General features: G+C 41.7%; 4 protein-coding genes across 4 annotated transcripts in view; 1 reads left to right on the top strand and 3 right to left on the bottom strand.

Annotated features, from left to right (window-relative positions):
- Positions 1-5,291, bottom strand: part of LOC118426980 (low-density lipoprotein receptor-related protein 6-like) — a 31,180-nt gene extending 25,889 nt beyond the window's left edge. Inside the window, exons 1-4 of the mRNA XM_035836614.1 lie at positions 5,135-5,291; positions 3,960-4,149; positions 2,973-3,223; positions 1,314-1,454 (exon numbers count right to left, since the gene is read on the bottom strand). Coding sequence (XP_035692507.1) covers positions 1,314-1,454; positions 2,973-3,223; positions 3,960-4,149; positions 5,135-5,291 — 739 coding nt within the window. The remainder of the gene's footprint in view (positions 1-1,313; positions 1,455-2,972; positions 3,224-3,959; positions 4,150-5,134) is intronic.
- Positions 5,194-19,893, bottom strand: LOC118426898 (low-density lipoprotein receptor-related protein 6-like). The gene is made up of 9 exons (XM_035836492.1): positions 19,633-19,893; positions 16,942-17,120; positions 16,417-16,543; positions 15,922-16,122; positions 8,672-8,867; positions 7,544-7,794; positions 6,763-6,900; positions 5,711-5,843; positions 5,194-5,335 (listed from the first exon to the last, which is right to left on the bottom strand). The coding sequence occupies exons 1-8, from the start codon at positions 19,685-19,687 to the stop codon at positions 5,782-5,784; spliced, it is 1,209 nt and encodes a 402-aa protein (XP_035692385.1). The 5' UTR covers positions 19,688-19,893; the 3' UTR covers positions 5,194-5,335; positions 5,711-5,781.
- Positions 10,113-15,143, top strand: LOC118426896 (cytochrome P450 2J2-like). Its single transcript, XM_035836489.1, has 4 exons — positions 10,113-10,648; positions 12,011-12,099; positions 12,612-13,583; positions 14,236-15,143. The coding sequence occupies exons 1-4, from the start codon at positions 10,371-10,373 to the stop codon at positions 14,418-14,420; spliced, it is 1,524 nt and encodes a 507-aa protein (XP_035692382.1). The 5' UTR covers positions 10,113-10,370; the 3' UTR covers positions 14,421-15,143.
- Positions 19,894-20,263: 370 nt separating the features above from the next.
- Positions 20,264-22,363, bottom strand: LOC118426899. The gene is made up of 3 exons (XM_035836493.1): positions 22,265-22,363; positions 21,583-21,745; positions 20,264-21,401 (listed from the first exon to the last, which is right to left on the bottom strand). Exons 1-3 carry the CDS (start codon positions 22,288-22,290, stop codon positions 21,216-21,218), a joined length of 375 nt encoding a protein of 124 aa, XP_035692386.1. The 5' UTR covers positions 22,291-22,363; the 3' UTR covers positions 20,264-21,215.
- Between the last annotated feature and the right edge of the window lie 641 nt (positions 22,364-23,004).

Below are 23,004 nucleotides of genomic sequence, written 5' to 3'. Positions count from 1 at the left end.
GCATGATACAAGTTGACGACTAGAATACACTCTTAGCATGTTGCCTCTAAGCACTACCTAACCCTAACCCTAACCCTAACCCTAGCGGTTAGTGTTAAGTCATATCTCGGGAAGTAAGCACCCAAATTCAAAACGGTTTGCAGATTACAACTCTGTACCAAGATACCTTTGCAATGATACCAAGTTTGACCAACTAGAATACACTCTTAGCCATGTTGCCTCTAAGCACTACCCTAACCCTAAGCCTAACCCTAACCCTAACCCTAGCGGTTAGTGTTTAAGTCATATCTCGGGAAGTAAGCACCCAAATTCAAAACTGTTTGCAGATTACAACTCTGTACCAAGATACCTTTGCAATGATACCAAGTTTGACCGACTAGAATACACTCTTAGCCATGTTTCCTCTAAGCACTACCCTAACCCTAACCCTAACCCTAACCCTAGCGGTTAGTGTTTCAGTCATATCTCGGGAAGTAAGCACCCAAATTCAAAACGGTTTGCAGATTACAACTCTGTACCAAGATACATTTGCAATGATGCCAAGTTTGACCGACTAGAATACACTCTTAGCCATGTTGCCTCTAAGCACTAGCCTAACCCTAACCCTAACTCTAACCCTAACCCTAGCGGTTAGTGTTTAAGTCATATCTCGGGAAGTAAGCACCCAAATTCAAAAGGGTTTGTAGATTACAACTCTGTACCAAGATACCTTTGCAATGATACCAAGTTTGACTGACTAGAATAAACTCTTAGCCATATTGCCTCTAAGCACTACCCTAACCTTAACCCTAGCGGTTAGTGTTTAAGTCATATCTCGGGAAGTAAGCACCCAAATTCAAACGGTTTGCAGATTACAACTCTGTACCAAGATACATTTGCAATGATGCCAAGTTTGACCGACTAGAATACACTCTTAGCCATGTTGCCTCTAAGCACTACCCTAACCCTAACCCTAACTCTAACCCTAACCCTAGCGGTTAGTGTTTAAGTCATATCTCGGGAAGTAAGCACCCAAATTCAAAACGGTTTGTAGATTACAACTCTGTACCAAGATACCTTTGCAATGATACCAAGTTTGACTGACTAGAATAAACTCTTAGCCATATTGCATCTAAGCACTACCCTGATTGTACATAATAACACGAAAGACGTAAGACGTTGCGCAAATTTGAAAGAAAATCTGAGGGCTACGTCTGTTTTTTTCTACCTTTTCACAATTATTACAGTTATTATTTACAATAACACACTATACGTACAATAACACATTATACGTTACACGTAACACATTGCATAAATATGAAAACCCACTCCACCTCCTGTTTTCTGTACATTCACTGCTTTCAGTCCCATGAGATTCAGAAGTTGGTCCACTAGAACCTTTCTGTCTTCTCCCGTAGTCTTGTGTACCCGCTCTATGCTGCGCCTCTGCCAGTCCGTCCAGTAGATGTAATCACCTGGGAAATGTGTATAAAACAGAGAATGTATGTCAACTCACCATCGCTGCTAAAACATCGATAAAATGGAATTTTTCTATGTATTTTTCGGGCTGTTTTCTGAAATGTACGAACTAGAATACACACAAATGATACTCAGGAATCAGATGATTCTCTTAACGTCTTGTGTCTTATGTCTTTTGTCTCATTTTTTTTCTTCCCGAAAGCTGCCCGGCTGGGCCCCAGGTTGGAACTGTGACCAACGTAGCAATGAACTCCATGACCGTATAGAAAGAATGATAAATACACCGTTAAGCCATTAACTCCATGGAGAATGTATGTCAACTTACTTTAAGAATATCGATAAAATGGTAAGTTTCCATGTACGGCTTAAGAAGGACTACACAGGATTTAACGGCCTTGAAAGAATTATTGGTGTAATCCACTGCCACAGAGAGACTTATACTTGTATAAAACCGTTTAATTCAAAGACCTAAGGTTAGACATACATTGAAATAATTATTCATTTATTTTGAAGAAAATTGAAGTTATCAACCTAGACTAAGGCCATGTTGATTTGATTATATGGATGACATCCTCTGGGAACTCCAAAATTGATGCGAGCGAGCGAATAAAAAAAAAGTTTGGCCAAAAAAAAAAGTTGGCTTCAGTATAGAATCAATGTGGTTGAACATAGGACTACAAAGACATAGTATGGTATACCAACAGTTAGATGTTGCGACCAGTACATCATACGAGTGCAAAACATTTTTTTTCTTCTTGGACCAATCTGAAATAAACAGACCTGAAAAAAAATCAGACGAACGCGGTTCGCCAATTGCAAAATGGACACACTATGTTGGCGGGTGTTTGGGGTCCTACCGGGCCAAAAAGACAACAAAAGCGAAGTTAGTAGAGGTTATAGTCACTAATGTACCAAGTTTCTACAGGCAAAGGTACAGAGACAGTTAGCCTTTATTTAATGAAGATGGGATTTTTAAATGCCAGTGGTAGTCCAATGATCCACCAAAGAGATTCCTTTGTAGCAAAATTGACCAATTACCATTGTTTTGAGTATTATCAGTTCTCAAGTTTCCACAGACAATCAGGTCCAGGTTCACATCCACCTGGAAATGATCCTGTGGACCTGAACGGGACCTATCCTGAATTTACTGGTACATGTACAAACCCTTACCAAAAATACTTTTTTTTTTCTTTCTGTCCTTTCACATCTTATTCTTTGACTTTTGAGATTTATTTTGGCATTCTATGGCATCAGTTATCGATTTTCTGATACTTTTTTTTCAACCTACGGAATATTTGTGCTCATTTTACACCTGCTTTGCACAATTTACTATGTGGTCCAAAACTTTTTTTTTTTTTGGAAATGGCCGAAAATTGGTGCGAGCGCGGATGTCATCCATATAATCAAATCAACGTGACCTAACCACGTCTTCGGTGCGCTGGGGCGTTAAGTTATACAAAATTTAGTTATACATGATTGGCAGTTAATTCAAATTAGAACTTGTGATGACCTACCCAGCAAACTGAAGCCAAAGATGTGAGGTAGAGCTTTATCCAACAGGGTTTTCCGGTTAGTGCCGTCCAGGTTGGCGTATTCGATTTTGTCGGTCTGAGCATCGCCCCAGTATAGTTTCCTGGCTGAGTAGTCAATAGCTAGACCGTTTGGCCAGCCCAGGGATGTATTGACCAGAACATTACGGTTGCTGCCGTCCAGTTCTGCTCTCTCGATTCGGGGCTTCTCGCCCCAGTCTGTCCAGTACATGTATCTACACAGAAGTAACAAAGACATCAAGTTAGGGATTGGCCGTGGCCATGAGGGGTTCCGCATTGCCGGGGGAGTGGCAGCAAAATGGAAAAATGCATAAGTAGAGCGCCACATACGTTTCAACATTTTCAGGCTAGTTTTAAACGCATTTAGAAGGAAAAGACTAATTCAGAATGACAGAGAGACAAAGATATGGTACTCTCCAAGCAGAGGTTAGGCTCCGGCTGCCGTCTTTTAGTCGTATCGGGCTTTCCATTTTGTATTGTATCTTGTACTGTCAAATCCAAGATGCTAGTAAATGAGGAAAGTGGAGCAACCCAGCACCAACCTTCGTTGGGGAGTGTTCAGGAGCAAAGTCATTGGGAGGTCCTTTACCCTTCTAAGGTCCCAGAACACGAATCTATGCAGTAGTATACGTTTACTAACGAGGTATCGTGTGAGAGAGGCGCTCGAAGTAGACAAAGAAAAATAAAGTATTAAGTTGCGTATGTACATGAGAATGACGAAACACCCTAGGTACACAACAGTCAACAGGACATAGGAAAATTCTTTTAGACGACCAGTTAGTACTCACTCTTCTTGCATTTCGATGTCTTTTAGACACCTTCGTCAGAGCTTCTAACTGGAGTTCTGCTTCTCGCCGCTATATGTAGCCGATGTAGGTTTGCGGCGAGAACACTGTCCCAAATGTGGCTAAAAGTACACAACAATATCAAATTGTTTAAACGGTCACTCACCCTTCTGACGGGTCCAATGCGATAGATCGTGGCTCTCCGAGTTTTTGGTCTATCAGGATTTTTCGGGACGTTCCGTTCAACCTGGCGACTTCTATTCTTTTGGTGCCCGTGTCAGTCCAGTAAAGGTTTCTCGCGACCCAGTCAACTGCGATGCCGTCAGGGCGATCTGTCTCGGTGAGATATTCTCCACCTACAAAACAAATACTACAGTTCGCTAATAGATGGTAGAAATGTTTACAGCAGATGTTTTGGGTAAAGATGAAACTTCATATTTTGGCCGAGTACTCATTTTTTTCACTAGAAATTATTTTACAAAATATCGACAATTTCCCTCTATTTCCCAGCAGAAATATGCACACCTTTGTATTCAGCATAGACCATGTAAAATGTTCACGATTGCGGAGTTTGTTCATGCTGCTTGCAAGAAAAACTAAAAAGAATTCTTTAGCCATAAGAATACACATGGAGACAACTTCGTCACACAACTTCGGCCTTGGTTTTGAAAAGACGAAAGGAAAGGGGAATGTAGTGTCATGGTCTTTTTGAGGTCGCCACAAGAGTCAGTGTTCTGGATATTTACCCATTGTGTCTATAGGTCTAGGGCAAGGTATTGACAGTTGGAGCCCGTCTCTCTCCATCGAACCTCCATAACTGAAGTCAGGTACTAATTTTCCTACCTTGAAAGAATGAGGATAGTCGTGTTAAGTGCCTTTCCCAACATAACACAGAGTCTAGCCACGAATGCCAGGAATCTAACCCATAGCCTCTTTACCTCGTGTCCACTAGACATTAGACGCTACAGCCTTGTTTAATGTAACGGTATAATGATTGAAATGATTGAATTAGCCTTTATTGCACACTCGTACCCTATCGGGCTACGTACAGGCGTATAGATACAAAAGGTCGTAATACAGTACACATGGTTTCTAAGACTAATCTAAAACATGGGTTCTAAAACTATTCTAATACATTGTTCCGCTTCTTCTCGTTTCAAAGTAATGTTAAAAAAGTAGCTTGAGATGTGTTAATATATTGATCAAAACTCATAAGAAAAAAGATTTTTTAACACTAGACAAAGATTCAAAGCGAGGGAACTTTCCTATAATATAGCTAAAAAGAGTATTTCAATCGTAACTACTGAATATAAACTACAATCTAACAAATGATTTTCCCACCTGTTCCGTCTAATTTCGCCCGTCTGATGGCCCTTGCATGCTCGTCTGTCCAGTACACAAACCCGTCCGCTACGTCATAGTCGATAGCGATGGCGTATTTGACGTCATCGATCGGTAGAACTACGTCCGTGTAGTCGGGCTTGTCGAGGGAGATCATCCGTAGGTCTGTTCTTCTGGCCACCAGCAATATTTCGTTCGTTCCTGGGCATTCGGGTATTGGGTACAAAATAATTCGACAAAAGAAACGTTACACAACATTCTCATTACAATTGTCCTTCTATGTCCAATGGGGATGATGACTCCATCAAGGTTCTAGTAATAAAGAGCAGGGGCACCGTGTGGTCAGGACAATGACCATTTTAATAATATTTCATTGCTATTCTTAAGAGGGATCAAGGAACAAGGGCGCTGTGGTCCCATGCCCTGACTATGCCCCATACTCTGGAGAGCAGATCCTCTGGCAAGTGTAAAATACTGATTGACTAGGGATGCTATTTTTTGTTTAGAACAGGCGGAAATCAATGCGCGCGAGGATGTCATCCATAAAATTAAGTCATAAAGAGTAAGTTGGCATACCATCAGCACATGTCCTCCCATCCTCCTGTAGCCTGATACCTGTAGGACAGGCGCACCTGTAGTTTGGAGGATCAGGAGACAGCAGACAGATGGGAACATCCTCCATTGTTGGGCTGGCACGGGTTTGTCTCTCCTGAACCAAAAAAAGATGTACGTATTAATGTGTTAGGCTTAGATCTTGGCCAAATTTGCGTATGAAGCCTAGATGAGACAACCAAAGGCTAACGTCACTTTCCTAAATCTGGGCCCTGCCGAAACAGAACATAGAAATTTTGCACCCATTTGTGCCATTATTGCCAACTGCAGTGTTTTTCAGCTTTCCAAACATTTGTGATTTCAGGCGACAACATTGGCTCTGCTTTGCGTTTTTAGCAGTTTAACACAGTTCATTGAGATTATAGGCGGTAGGCCACCAAGGAATTGTCATTGAATCGCCCAAATGAAGTACTCGGCATCATTCGAACGGGTGCCGAACGTTTTTCGGCGAGTTCCGACGGATGCCGAAGGTACCCGAAGCTGAGCCAGTGATTTTTGTTTCGTAAAGCTAAGGGCACAACCCATCGTACGTGCAAATACGTGCTGTCTACGTTCCAAAACGTGGATAGTCTTTTGGGATCCGTGAGTTGTAAGTACCGCCTCCGTACGAAGTCGTAGGGAATTCGACGGATTTTTGAGCACGCAGACACGCCGTAGAACTTTTAAAATACGTGCAGGCACAACTTTGTGTGCTATTGAGCTGCGGAGCCAGTACGGGCGACGCGCCTTCCCTGTACAGCCTGAACATTTTCAGAAATATGTGGCGGACGTGGCCACCAAAAAACGTACGGGCAAATTGCACTTACGCCTGGTTGTGTCCATAGCTTAAGGACGGTAAACTGAGCTCACGGGATGACCCGGGAAGTACAGGACAGTGCGCTGACGGGGGCGTTTCATGTGCACAGCGGGTTGCCATTACCTGGTGGCTCGGCCTCTTGCACAACAACAATTCCGATGCCTATATTGCCCATGGTGAGATAACCACTTTTCTATTGAAAAAAACAAACACAGCCAACCTTCTGTTTTCTGCACATTCACCGCCCTCAGTCCCATGAGGTCAGATAACTCCACTATAACCTGACGGTCAGCTCCCGTGGTCTTGTGCACCCGCTCTATACTCTCACCTCCCAAGTTCGTCCAGTAAACGTGATTACCTGAAACATGCATGTATGTGACATGTGTCACAGTAGAGATCGCGATCCAATAGAATCGCCGATTCTCCTAGGAGAGATCGCGATCGGAGTTTCTCCAAGTAGAATCGGTCATTCTACTAAGTACAGATTGCGATCGGGATCTCTCCTAGGACAGACTCCGATCGCGATCTCTCCTAAGAAAATCGGCGATTCTACTGGATCGCGATCTCTACTGTAACGTATGTATGGGAAGTCTTAGTTATATATCTTATAATCACTCTCTAAACTGATTTGATAAAAACTGCATATTATCAAAGGCCGCGGATTAATGGAATATTGCTTGTTACATCCATTATATATTCTGTTGCGACAACAGATGATTTTTTTATAGAATTCGTTTTAATCCGGTTTTAAGCAAATTTCTGCTGCTAAAAGTATCTTTTTAAACTTTGCATTTCGAAAGGTGAGAAAGAAAAGTGATACAGCATTGCTGTCTACAAATTGTGTGTAATTAACGCTAGTAATTTAGGTGCTTGATATTTAATTAGCCGTATATATCCATGGAGGGATAGATAGAACGTGCTCTTTCGATATCACGACATATGACAGTGTAGAACATGCTAAGTTGTTAAATTATTTGAAACTTATAATTGCAGTATTTTACCCAACAGAGTCAAGCTAAAGATGTGCGACAAGCCTTCATCCAGAAGGACTCTGCGGCCAGTGCCGTCCAGGTTGGCGTATTCGATCTTGTCGGTCCTCGCGTCTCCCCAGTATAGTTTCCTGGCTGTGTAGTCGATAGCAAGACCGTTTGGCCAGTGCACAGACCGCTTGAACAGAACAGTACGGTTGCTGCCGTCCATGGCAGCTTTCTCGATTTTGGGGTCCTCGCCCCAGTCCGTCCAGTACATATATCTACACAGAAGTAACAAAGACAGTAAGTTATAGCCTGGATACCATACCCCAACCTCAAAAATATCTTTTGTGTTGGGGTCTGGCAGGATGGCTGTAGAAATGTTCTCGAAGGCCCTTGATCAGAGGGAGGAGAACCTAGGATTGATGACCACTCACACCCCAGGTAGCCAGCTACATCACACCACAGTTGGTCGGCAGGCTATCACAGTAGCGAATCAGGTACTTAGTGGTCACTGTTTTGGATTAAAAAAATACAGTTGGGGGTCTTTAACCAATCATAGCAGGGGGGTAGTACCTCCTGCTGATCCTGCTGCGTTCTCTTAGTGGAGTTTTTTGTCCACTACAAGGGGCAAAATTGAGAATGCTGCCTATCCCATCCGGCCGGGTTTGGTAACCAGGCTAAGTAAGTTAGGGATTGGCTTTGGTCGTGAGGGATCACAAATCGCTGGGGTAGCCATCAAGACTGGGAAAATTTGCATAAGTAGAACCTACGTTTCAACACTAGGGGTTCAGATGGTGGCAAGGGTATAGTTTTTACAATATAGGACATCACCAAAAGACTACATGTTTATTTCAATAGCAAAACCCACTCATTTTGCAGTGTGTGGGACAGTTCATTAACCACTACCTTATAAGAAGAAGTAAGATCCAATAATTGATACACCTTTAGATGATTAGACATTAGTGTTATGTATTCTTTCGTCTCTGAAGAATGGGTATGATGTTGCAAATGAATAAAACTATAAAATAAAAATAAGCCGGAGGGTAGGTTAGTAGTTAGAAAATCGAACTGTCTGAACGACCATATGACTAGCACAATACACAGTAGATCTAGAATCTGAAGATAGTCTGAGTCTAAGAAACTAAGAGTTCTCACCCTTCTGAAGGGTCGACCACCAAGGCTCGTGGTTTGTCGAGGTTCTCATAGATAAGAACTTTACGTGACGTCCCATCCAGTCGGATGACTTCTATTCTCTGTGTGCCTTCGTCGGTCCAGTAAAGGTTTCTTCCTATCCAGTCTACAGCAATACCCGTGGGGGATTCTACCTGCGTGGTGACTACATCTTCAACACCTGTAAAAGATAAGTCACAGCAGTCAGACACTTAAAGATACCATACAATATACAATTCCGGCGTTTCTGCCGTAACGTCGTTTTCTGGGCTGTACAACATTATTATCAAACTGTAGATTTCCGCCTTCTCCAGAGCATGATTAGGAGTTAGTACCTCGCCTACTAATCTTCAAACGTCGTGTGCATTTGCTGGCTGTGATTATAAATTCTGAAAAAGTCGGGAAAGTCTCTGCCTGCAACTAAATCATGACATTGCCTCATTAATTATGTTATGTAAAAACTGATTGCATAAAATACCCGTTGTAATCGTTACCTAAGGTGGCTGCATGCCAATATAAATGAAAATCTGTTAACCATTGCATGTTATCTTCTCCAAAGTTTCCAATAAGGAGACTCATTGCAGTGAGTCTGAAATCACGACCATAGCTAACCCAGAGAACGAGCTATCAAAAGTACAACTGCAGTACCCTGGTAAGTCGCCGGATTAACAAACATGTCGGTTCGTTTCCCCGACGGTTCGTTTCCCAGACGCGTACCCACCTACAAAGCATCATGAAACCTCCACAGCTTCTCGAGTTGCACTAGTAAAGTAAAGGCACTCGTCGGTCTTTGCAGGACCATGAGTAGTACTACATGTTAATTCTACACAATGCAGCATACAAAATAAGTGCGGCAATAGAAATTATTGCTTTGAGTATCCTATTATGAAATGCATTGGATTAATAAACTGTCCTCATTAGTTATGCAAAGTAGCCCCCGATTTGCATGATTAGCATTTGATTGTGTAAGACATCTCTGAAGCTATTGACATTCCAAATATCATCTGTCAATCCCTCCCCAAGTTATTACCCTCCAAAGGGGTGATGCAAATACGCAGGCGCGAAAAATACCTGTAAAATTCCGGGAATTTTTTACAATCGTACATATACTGAGCTCCATTTGAACAGTTGATGTAAGAATGTGTAATTAACATTGTAAACGTTTTACTTTCTTGATATAATTGTGCCTGTATACACACATGAATATCATATAGCAGAAAGTTTTACGTTCATTTGTAAAACTGTATTTGTTGATCACCTTGGCCGAAATCTAAACAGAGAGCGAGAGAATCCCTATTAACCTATTCTATTTTTCCATGATCTTAAATAGAAACACAACAGGTTTTTCTAGGACTAACACAACATTCGTCTGGTGTGGACGCTGACCGTCCGTCCGGACGCTGACCTTCGAACTATTAACTTTTTCCTATGCAGTGAGCGATCGAAGGGCAAAGGCCTAGGGGGGCATTGGGATTGTGATACATGTAATATTTCTAGACTTGACGTGCCCACGGTCAAATAGTATCTATCGAATCTTTCGTAAGCAAACTGTTTTTCAATCTGAGCCCTCTTTGCCCCCTTCTACTAAAAGTAGGACAGTCCGAATGCACTCAGCCATGTCATGATACCACGGGAGGGTGACGCTAGCTGATTTGTTTTGGCGGTAGTACGTTGTACATAAAGGATGGAATCAGCCGTGTCTTTTGTGAGCGGTTTACTCGCTAACCTGACCCTACAGTCTACCCTGGTTCTCGTCCTGGCCTTCCTGGTGACCTACTGGCTCCTGGGCGCAGGTGATCGGCAGAAGAACCTTCCACCGGGCCCGAGAGGCCTGCCCCTGCTCGGTAACCTCCTTAGCTTCCGCCCGAGCCACTTGTTATCCAACCTGGCGGCCTGGCGGCAGCAGTACGGAGATGTTTTCTGTGTGAGGATCGCCAACAGGCTGGCTGTCGTGCTCAATGGGTAGGTTTGACATCTACATGTGTAATACTACGACTGTAAATGTGGTTAATTTGGGTCCGGTGTCACACCAATTTTCTGCCCCATAATATAACTTGGGGGTTTCCAGTATATCTATGGGAATTGAGGTGTAGTGCTATTTTCCAAGCAGAAGTCTGCGCGTATTTTGGAAGAAGGGGTCGCGCTGTAGAGGCTAACGCAAACCCTAACCCAGAAATTCAGCGCGACACTTTTGCGAACGAGAAAGCCCAATGTAACAATGGCGCCAGAAGCTGTGAGTAGCCCTTTGTAATCGTATATCATGCATTCATTCTTCTTATCCCTAAATGGATTTGAATGCCTCAGGGGTCACGGAAATAATACCAAGGAGGTTATAGGAAAAACTTCAACGGCTAATATATATCCAGTCTGTAACAAGTTCAATACAATATTCTCCAAGCTGAACAGGCTGGGATGGGGAATTTTGTCTTCCTTCTGTTATTTCCTTTCTTTCCGCGGTTAAAGTAAGGCCATGTTGATTTGATTATATGGATGACATCCGCGCTCGCGCCAATTTTCGGCCGTTTCCACAAAAAAAAAGTTTTCGACCACACAATAAATTTTGCAAAGCAGCTGTAAAATGAGCACAAATATTCCGTAGATTGAAAAAAAAGTATCAGAAAACAGATAACTAATGCCATAGAATGCCAAAATAAAGTACAGAAAACTCAGGTCCAGAGCATCAATTCCAGGTCCGGACCTGAACCTGGACCTTATTGTCTATGGAAACTTGAGAACTGGCAATACTCAAAACAATGGGAATTGGTCAATTTTGCTACAAAGGAATCTGTTAGGTGGATTATTGGACTCCCAATGGCATTTTAAAATCCCATCTCCATGTAATAAAGACTGTCTCTGTACCTTTGACTGTAGAAACTTGGTACAATTGACTATAAACTCTACTTGACTTCGCTCTTGTTGTCTTCTTGGCCCCCGGTAAGACCCCAAATGCCTGCCGACATAGTGCGTCCATTTTGTAATTGGCGAAACCTGTTCCTCTGATTTCTTTTTTGGGGTCTGCTCTTTTCGTAGAAGTCCAAGAAAAAAAAATGTTTTGCACCCGTATGATGTACTGGTCCCTACACCTAACTGTTGGTATACCATACTATGTGTGTTTAGTCCTATGTTCAACCTTCCTGGCCACTTTGATTTCAACTGAAGGCAACTTTTTTTTGGCCAAATTTTTTTTTTCGCTCGCTCGCATCAGTTTTGGAGTTCCCAGAGGATGTCATCCATATAATCAAATCAACATGGCCTAAGACAAAACAAAACAAGTCAAACGGCGCATACAAAAAATAGGTCAATAATTATTTGTATTGATTTTAGGCACAAGGCTATCCAGGACGCTCTCGTCAAGCAACCGGAAGTATTTTCCAACCGCCCTCCCCCAATGTTAGATTCGGCCAAGGACCAAGGTAAGTACTCGTGACGAAAGGAAATAGGTGGAAAGAGAAGAAAGTGTATGTGAATGCCAAAAACCAAATGACATGTCGCCGGTAGTTGATATGAATGGTCTTCTATACGTTTGACTCCAATTTAGGAGTGTTGTGCAGAATACACTCTAGACTAGGTACAGAAGATGACTTTTGTGTAAGTGGAAATTCCTTCTTAATTTTGTTGTTGTTGTTGTTGCTTTTGGGCAGACAATGTGGTATTGCACTTAAGCTAGTACAGTTTGTTACATATTTTAACAGTACCACGTACAAAGTACAGACAGAAGGTAAAGGTAGTATTTTACCTCCCCGACCGACGTCAGGTGCCCATTTTTACACCTGGGTGGAGTGAGGAATGTCGCTAAAAGTCAGTGCCTCTCCCAAGGGCACAACGTTGGGGGCACGGCGAGTATCGAACTCGGGACCTCTAGGTTCTGATCCCAACACTCTCTCAGTTACGCCACACACGGCGCCATTCCTTCTTAATTCTGCAGGAGTTGCCATGTCCGAGTACGGGGAGGATTGGAAGGCGAAACGCCGAATAGGTCTGACCGCCCTCCGTCAGTTCGGTATGGGCAAACGTAGTCTGGAGGGGAAAATCACGGAGGAGGCTCGCATCCTGTGTGACGTCCTTGCGGAAAAGAACGGCACTGCAACGGACATGTCGCTTCTATTGTCAAATGCGGTTTCTAACGTCATTTGTGCCATGTCGTTTGGTGAGAGATTCGAACACAACGACATGGAGTTCCAGAGGCTCATGCGACTGATGTCAGAGATGGTCGGGGGTTCTGGGGGGAATGCCGGATCTTCTATTTCTCGGTTTATTCCTTTGGTACGAAAGTTGCCATTCTTTAAAAAGGGACTGGAAAGACGAGTAAAAATGAGCCTCGAGGTCGTTGACTTTATCAAATCAAAGATCAAAGAACACAAAGAGACCTTCGATCCTGCCGACATCCGGGACATTATCGATGTGTACTTGATGGAGACCCAGCAGCAGACCCCGGATGACGCGGACCGCACCATTACAGAAATGGGGATGATCAACACAATGAGAGATCTGTTCATGGGCGGAGCAGAAACTACAGCTACGACCTTGAAGTGGGGGCTGTTGTACCTGGCGCGCCATCTGGAGGTGCAGCGAAAAGTGCAGGACGAGATCGACCGAGAGTTTGGCGCCAGTCCCCCAACCTTGTCCCAGCGAGGGAAGCTGCCCTACACAGAGGCCACCATACTGGAAATCCAACGGATTCGACCTATCGCACCGCTTGCTGTACCTCATACCACCTCCACCGCTACAGTGTTGCACGGCTTCGACATACCGGCCGACACTTTCGTCATCCCGAACCTGTGGTCCGCCATGATGGATCCGGCAGTGGCACCTGACCCTGAGACCTTCAACCCGGACAGGTTCCTCGACGAAGATGGGACCGTTGTTCGTCCCGAGTGGCTCATTCCCTTTTCGCTAGGTGAGTTATTGCTACAGGATTGCGATGGTAAAATCTGTTATGTTTTCATTAGCGTATATGGGCTCCGCCATGTTTGCACCGCCATGTTTGTTTCGATTAGAGTTGAGGATGTGATTGATAGGAAGGGGTGTCACCAACTTGGCTTTGACGTATTTTGCACCATTTTCTTGTTATTGTTGTTACGTGTTGTTGTATGATGGGGATTGGATATGGTCTTTGTGTGTAAAAGTGAAAGTTATTAGCGTCATATATTGTTGTTTTGTCTGAAATAAAGCGACGACAAGAGCCAGCACGATTGAGGGTTATTTCTGAGCACATGAGAAGGTTTTTAGCGTGGTGTTGTGGTATTGTCATAAAAACGGGACGACAAGAGCCACAACGTTGTATATATATATATTTAGGGGTGTTTTTGTAGGTGTGATTGAAGTGTAGTAGGCGTTTGTGGCTTCGCTTGTACAATCCTTCAGTATCGCTAGGTTTTAAATTAATGACTGGATCTAGTCATAGTCAATTTTAATGCAGGCAAGGAAGAATTAAACCATGAACTTTGTTATTTCCCCAATCAGCCTAGCTCGTACCTCAGTTACCACCTAAGAGGGAATGTAAATTTTCTATAATATATTTCATTTTTGCCTTCTTATCCCTTACCTAGGGCGGCGTCAGTGCCTCGGTGAGCAACTGGCCAAGATGGAGCTTTTTCTTTTCTTGACAACCTTGCTGCAGCACTTCACATTCAAGCTGCCAGACGGCGCCCCTGCACTATCAATGGAGGGCTCTTTGGGCATTGTCCTTGCACCCAAAGCCTACCAGATTTGCGCCGTTCCCAGAGATAATTAGAACACTGTTTTGATGCGTTTCAACGTATTATTGGGTAATACATATACAAGTAATTTGCTTTTAACTAAAAAAAGGCAAAATATGGGCACTCGGTATAGTGTTGTCATTATAAAAATGACGGGTTGATCCTGAAAACGGAAAGCGTTGGACAGACACGGCCAAATACCTTCGCTAAGTAAGCCTCATTGATATTGATATGCAAGGAAGACCCTGGCTATCATTATATGAATAAGAATTCATTTTCTTTCCTTTCCAAATTGCACATGTAGCATTTTTCCTACATCATGCAAATGATATCAACATTTACATGATTGTACATAATTTATGCAAATATGTGTTTGTGTATGATTAATATTACTAGTTTCAGTTTGCCTGTAGTTCTTTGCACATGTCCATTGCCATCCCACCCTTTATGTTAACTAAGGTCGCATAGCTTCTAATAATCCTCTACATTATGGGCTACATTTTTGCAGTGACAAAGTTGGTGAAGCTGATCTATATCACCTATATGATATTCACCTTTATCTAAACTTTATGTGTCACTAGTACGTAAGTGGCAAAATTTGTCACTGGTGTATGTTGTACTTTTGTTATCAATCATGTAAATAGGTATTTGTTTCCATTGTGTACGTTACGCATTGAGTATGGAGTTCATGTCATTTAGCACCACGAAATAATGCAAATCAGCCAATAATTTACATAATAAACATACCGTTTTGATGGTCTAAATTGTTTCATTCCCTTTTTGATTTGTCGGATTTCAAAGTCTGCAACTGGAATGCCCCCCCCCCCCCTCTCCTGTTGATTGAAGCCGCTAGAGGGCCCAAAGTTGCCACTTCTTCCCTGGCACATGACCTACCTACCAACAAATATCGTAAACATAGGTCGTAGAAGGTACGAAATATCGAAACCGGACGTGGTGCTGTAGTAGCATGGAGAGCCATCAGGGGGCCATGAATCTAATCTGAACAATCATATATACAGCCGTTTATAGATTAGGATATAACAGACTAGTACATACAGACATAGGGAGATATATTGTGCACTATCCATATATCTCCAAAGGTAAGACCATGTTGATTTGATTATATGAATGACATCCTCTGGGAACCCCAAAACTGATGCGAGCGCGCAAATAAAAAAAATGTTTGGCCAAAAAAAAAAAGTATGAAAAAAGTATGAAATCTAAGTAGTCAGGAAGGTTGAACAAATGACTGAACACAAAATATAGTATGCCGAACAATAGATTCTTCATGTTTGCTCTTTCACATCTTCTTTTACCTTCCTATTTTTTTGCAATCTGCAGTATATATTTGCTTATTTTGCAGCTGCTTTTTGCAATTTAGATTATAGTATAGTTGAAAACCTTTTTTTTGTAATTTTGGAAACGGCCGAAAATTGATACACGCGCAGATGTCATCCATACAATCAAATCAACATGCATGGCCTAACTAGATATGATAGTATACTTTGTTAAAGCCGACAGAAATGGGAATCAAACCTGAGCCATCAAGTCTAGCCCGTCTGATGACCTCGGTCTCGACATCTGTCCAGTACGCAAACCCGTCCACCACATCGTAGTCAATGGCGGCGGCGCGCTGGATTCCCTCGATCGGGACAACTACGTTTGTGTAGTCTGGCGATCCCAGTGATATCATCCGCAGTTCGTCTTCTCTCGCTAGCAGCAATACTTCACTCGCTCCTGTTAGATAGTGTGAGAAGGCATTTTGCTATATTCACCCATCTTGTCATATACACTCACAGAATCAGTCGTCTAATTGTTACTTATCCGTGTAGGGTCCCGTATTTTCACACATTTTGTTTCTATTGGTCACTTGTAAGTAATATATGCGTAACCGCTAATGAACTTATCCTATGGGGCTCAGTACTTGCGGAGAAGAAGAAACAATACCTCAACAGCGGTCATCTTCTATTCCATCTAAATTTAGATTACAGTATCAACATATAATGCACAGTTTTTAGCAGAAGTGGTCACCTGTGACAATCAACTTGAACGTGTGGTTGATGCTGCCGAGGGCATTCTCCACGATACAGGTGTAGGGACTTCCACCGTCTGATTCTGTTATTTCAGATATCGCAAGGGTCCAGGACCTGATTCGGATCTGCAACAAAAAAACACGTTTAGATGCTGATGTTGTTGTCTCTATGGAAAAGGAGGTATTGAAATCAGTTGGTGCACGCGAATGTTTGTTTTGATTTGAGTCCGCAGTCATGTGTATATTTTATTAAGGCAGTGTAAGGCGAACCGGGCTTTTTTGGTCAATCTAATCTATTCATGGTCCGCCATCTTCGATTTCGACCTGTGACGTCATTAAACGAGCATAATTTATGCATATCTAAGTATGAAAGACTAAATTGCACACGACTTCATCCATGTAATAAATTAGCAGTGATATAGCAAGAAAACCTAAAAAATACAGTGTTAGAACCGAAATTAGCGATTTTCGTCAAAAATACATGTCAACAGCCGGTTGACTTGCAAATGCGTAATCAGTCACACCTTGTGGCGACCATCTCTATCAGACCCTGTGATGTCCTGTCCTGCCCTTAACCATGTAATGGTAGGGCGGGGGTCACCAGTCGCGGGACAGCGCAGTTTAACCGTGCTCCCTCGGGGAACTGTGATGACGTCCTGCAGCTGGTTGCCTTCCTGGCTATCCCACTCCGGTGGACGTGCAACTGAAAGAAAACAAAGAAGATAAAACAATCTATTCTTTAATTCAGCAACCATGTTTGGCTATTGATCCTTGTATAAAGGCCTTGTCAGAGTAAAAGGTACATGTATTAGCAAGTCTACCAATTTTAGCATTCCCACTTGTATGTAACTTTCTCGTTATCCATATATATGGCTAACTGCCAAAATCGTTCACTTGAATGAAGTGAGACTTAGAGTACACCAGCTGCTGCCGCGCCGCGTGCCTGCGAAACTGGTGTGTCTACGCCGAACGGCGGTTATACCGGCTATATAGATACAGATACAGATAGTCTCCAAGCAGATACTCAATGACCGTAAGTCATTTCTTGAGACCCCCAGCGAAGTGGGTGTTGGCTCCCCTAGCAACACATAGCAACGAACTTTGACCCCAAGTTACCCTATTGTTGACCAATTGCCCCCTCCACGCCCAGTGTGAAAACATCCCAAGAGGGGTTCCACCAAGCCAGGTAAAGTGTTACCTGGAACCCCGGGGTTGTGGAGGGTTGTTTCAGACAGTACTGTCTGGGAATGTCAACATGATGTGTATTGAGCATTAACTGTTTCACATGTAGTAGATAGTCACTGCTAGATTTTTACTCTGACTGTCTGCAAATATCTTAGAATTTGTAAGTTACAGCTCTCCAGAGAAAGTATCCACTTGCACTTGATTTGTTTATCTTTGGAACTTCTGTATAAACCCACTTATGTCAGACACCAAAATACATACAAGAATGTAGCCATGATTTTTCCCCCAAACAAAGACTTCGGATATTTTCTTGTTTAGTTACTGATTTGGTACTTTATTAACAGTATCCTAAATATGTCTTGTTAGATTTGCAGTTCTTTGTGTCTTGATCAATTTGCCAAAGCAGCTTTATACTAATTATAGTTAATTCTGCTCACATGAAGCAACACTAGAAATAGTACCAAACCAGTTTTGCAATTTAGATTCATACTAGCAGCAAGGAAGTTATATGTTTTATAATTCAATATAACGTCCTTGATTGCGTCAGTGCTTAACTCAGACTAAACTACCGAAAGTATGTTCTTTGCATTTTGTATTTTACCATGATAGTTGTGGCTACTTACCCATCATGTAACATGTACCATAGTCAGCTTGCCAGTATGGCACCGAGTTTCACACTTAAACCCTCAAATTTGAACATACAGCCACATGTAAAAGTCTCCTTTTTTAGTTTTGTCAATACACCTATTACTAGTAGCTACTATTCAGTCTCCAGTATTACTGAATCATGACAGACAGTCATGATGACAACTGTCTGGTTATGTCTGGTTTGGTAGAATTGTGGATACACATAATATTATCAAGGATGTTCAAAACAGAACCTTGATATCATGCACTTTGCTGTGATCATATCACACCATTTAATAATGGTATAACATGATAGGCCTTAACCAGGTATTTGCAATAATTGTGTATACTATGTTGTATTTGGAAACCCAGCATTTGTTTAAAAGTAATTTTAGATACTCGAATGCTGTTTGTTTATTGTTTGTCAAACCAAGCCAAGCCAAGCCGTGTCTGGTACATATACCTTGCCAGGTAAAGGTGTGAACAATTCGCATTGTTCGCCTATGAGAGCCTGGTGTCCTACTGTCAGGGGGTTGTGTAAACAAATTAATTGGCCATATTGTTCCTTTATCAAAACAAACGTGTCACATTTCATCCTTATAGTAGCCAAACTTGAAATTTTGTCATCTTTTTTCTTTCGTAAAAGCGCTAGCTTATGCAATATTTTCATTTGTCACAAAATACATGTATGGAAAGTACACATGTTGCACCTCAATGTTCAACCTGGCCCACGGTTGTTCCCTTTTCCAGTTACCTGTCAGGCTTGCATGAATATTGCAAATATGCCATTTTTCCTAATATTTTGAACATGATTAAACATATCTCTGTTAAAATCACACTAGTAAGTGTGGGACAGGCTGAATATTGTAGAATTCTCATTCCTGAATACATAGATACCATATTTGTGTCACAAATATGTTCCTGGGGCTAGCGCTTTGCGCCTAAAAGTGGTAAAATATAGCTGTGCTTATCATATTCATATTTCAATATCAATGAGCTTTAGGTGATATCTGTATGGTCTGACACCAACTTATGGGTATTGTGCTCCAGTTCCTGTTGAAAATTCTGGAATATAGCTAGCCAAGAACAATATATGGCACATCAAAGTTGGTGGGTCAGTTAATTAGGCAGGAGGGCCATAAAATGACTTACGGTCATTGAGTACTACGGTGCCTTAGAGATAGCATCAAAGCTGGCCAAGGAGTATAGCCGGCCAAAGGGAGTCAAACGGACACGGCTATACTCCTTGGCCAGTTTTGATACTATCTCTATAAGGCACCTTAGTGTCTGCTTGGAGACTATAGAGTACACCAACAATCCGATTCGAACACCCTTATGGAATCCTGATATACGGGTAAATGACAGTATTTTGTTTTGAAACTAGGGAAACTATCTGTGCTTACCAGCTGTTCCTGTGGTTGTTGTGATGAGAAGCACGACGAGAATCTTCATCGACATCGTGTCGAAGTCTGGTCAACAGTTGGCAGCTCGACTGTCGGGCATTCGGATCTTGTATGTACTAAGATACACCCTGTAGACACTGTTATGACCGAAAATCTGCTGCGAACTTCTTGTACCTAAGAGCTAAGGAAGGGACAGCTCAGAAACATGCGACAGGCAATGTTATGTAAGCAACTGACAAAGACATCGCCATCTGGTAAATGTCAAGACGCGAAGGACGTGTGGTTTTGCCCTGTAGCCTCTACGTACGTTGTCACTTGTACAGTCAAGACTCAATACAGAATCCTGTCATACCGTTGCTATGTTTTATATAATTCTCCAGAATGATCATAAGTCACGAATGTTTGATAGGTCATCATTCTCTTATCGGACTGAACCTAGTATGGCAACTACAAGGCACACATATATGACAACAACACTAAACGAGCTACGCCAAATAGCAAATATTCAAGCAACTGGATGATGATTTTGGAAACGGTCCAGTGGCTTGAGTAATTGCTATTTGGCGTATCTTATCACCTGGATGTCTAACCTCCACCGACATACACTAAACGACTCTCTGACAAGAAACAGCCCCTGCAAAAATTTTATTTATTTTCTGGAACAGGAACCAGCTTTAGAATCTTGACATACATACTCCCATCTGTAACTCGTAGGGCTATTTCATTAGATATACTTGGGAAGGGATGCCAGGGTCAACTTGATCTACTAAGTACACAATATTCCCAATAACTAATAATAGTCGTCCACCTGTTTTTAAATGATATACATTTTGTCTAACAATCATTTCCTGATTTATTATCGTCATAGAAAAATAACGTTAACGAAAATGTATCTAATGTTAGTGACTATAGTATAACCGTATTGTATTTTTGCTAGTGATGTTAGGAAAGACTAGTATACATGTTTCACAAATAGAGTTTCCTAACAAACATAAACATTTCGTACAGCTGTATATGTTATTGAATGCTTGAAATACAAAAAAGTCACTGCAGAATATATGTATATGAATAGATATTGAAATCCGACTTCACCAATTTGTCAACAAAAATTATATCCCTATATTTTTACATCACGTGGGTCACCAAATTTATGGACCTATATCAATATTATTATTGATACTGTTATCAAAATTCAATCAAACTGCATTGTCTCTGTTGCTAAGAACGGACATCTGCCGACAGTAAGCGTTCATAAGCATTAAAGTCAGCAACAACTTGCTATATTTTTTTCAATGGTTACTGTTATATCCAATACACAAATCATTTTCTTCGTGACAATTTGCACCATTCACAAATATTATTAAATCAATTATCCCTCAATTATCCCTCAATTAAAAAATTAACCCTTTCTATCAAACGGAAATAGAGTTAAATCAATCACCATTTACTACTTTTGATGTATCCTTATAATGCTGTGTCACAATACTCTCTTAATATGGAAGAAATCGTTTATCATGCGACAAAAATATCGTCCTGTGGACAAATATTTATTAAAATACATAGCTTGTCCATGTAGTTGAAATTTATGCTTCTGACACATTCTTAGTCAGAACCAGTGTGAAGATCAGTCTGGACTTGTCTGCCTCATTGCGCACATTCGTGATCAGCCTATCAGCTGACACGGACTGGACGCTCCACTGCAAGTCGCCGTTGTATTCCTCCGCGTCCAAAAATTCTTCGATAGGAGACAGTGCTATCTCATCGGCCGGCTGTAAGGACGCAGAAACAGAAAACATTTGACTAATAAATTCGTACTTGAAATATTGCAAAACGACCCCTAAACATAACGTTCAACATGTCTACTACACTATACTCATGCCCACATGGTCACAACAACACGGTTCTACCTTGTTCATGGCACACTGTAGGATTGCCCGGCATTCTCCTTACCTTGTTCCACGACTGGAACACAACCTGACACTCCCATGAGTCCGACTCGGATCGTTTCCTACAAGGCACAGTGAAGGTCCAGGGTACGACATACCGCACGGTTCCATCACTAAAGATGGACGCTTCTGTTGTCAAGGGTAACGGCATCTCATCTGCCTTCACACTGGAGGAAAGAAAATGTCTTTATCAAGATTAATTATCATTCAAATCAGTTGTCTATATATCCTATGAGTATATATTCATCACCAAACTCTTACTAATTCTAATCAAAATCTAGAATTTAGAGTTCTTCCTATCAAATAAAAAACTATAAAGTATTAGAACAATGAAATCCAAAAGTGAAAATGGAAAAGGCCACAGCATGTCAAGGGCAAAAGACGCAAAACCCAGGTCGGTCGCAATGGGGCCCAGAATCAACCTTCACCTCTGTGTTGATAAAACTTAGCAGATATCATTACAATCCGTCCCGCGTTGTTGATGATACACACACACACACCGTGACACGCACACAATGACACACGCACACACACACACAAACACACACACACACACACACACACACACACACACACACAAACACACACACACACACATTTTATCGCCATGAAGAATGAGGGTATAGTTTCGGGCTCAACTATATTGTTATTCTTCATTGGGGTCAAAAATGTTGACGTTCCCTTACCCTGATATCAGGAAAATATCCGGCATCCAGAGATATTTAACAGGTAACTCCAATCTCTTCACACCTACATCTGCGTAACTCAGTCTTCTATCCTTCCATTCCTGTAAGGGAATAATAATTCTAACGTAACTACAAACATCATTGCTACGATGCAATATTTTCACGTAAATTGTATACATTCATTTGTCACAAACAAAATTTGCATATATCAGAATATTACGGTGCTTTCTTTCTTTTCATCATCAATATGCTTGCCAAATTGACTGCACATAAAAAAAGATCGATTTTCTTCCGCAACTTTATATGCGATAAAAATGCATAAGCGATACATTAAAACATACCATGTTAATCCAGTTATGCAGGGTGAGAAGACCGTTTTCAGTATCCTGTGAAAATGAAAATAAAGTACTTCGAATTTTAACCCTATCTAGACCAGGCCGTTTTTGGGATCCCTGGGACCAAGGGGGGGCTCTTTTGACCCCCCCGTCGTATTTTCAAAACGGCTTGAGTTACGATCATCAAATTTGAAGGGGATGATGTTCTAGTAGAGTTTTATATTTTCTGTAATTTTGGTATCGTTATGACGTAATATGACGTAATTATGACGTCATAATGTCATATTTTGGGCTAAAATCGTCAAAATATTAAATTTCCGCTATACTTAAATGTATTGAGCAAAATGATGACAATAAAGCTTATCTTATTGGTGTCTAAGTCTGCCAAGTCTTATGTTTCCAATG

This window comes from Branchiostoma floridae, chromosome 12 (assembly GCF_000003815.2).
Source record: "Branchiostoma floridae strain S238N-H82 chromosome 12, Bfl_VNyyK, whole genome shotgun sequence".
Taxonomy (NCBI): domain Eukaryota; kingdom Metazoa; phylum Chordata; class Leptocardii; order Amphioxiformes; family Branchiostomatidae; genus Branchiostoma; species Branchiostoma floridae.
Note: the sequence above shows the minus strand (reverse complement) of the source record. Positions and strands in the feature narration are given on the sequence as shown.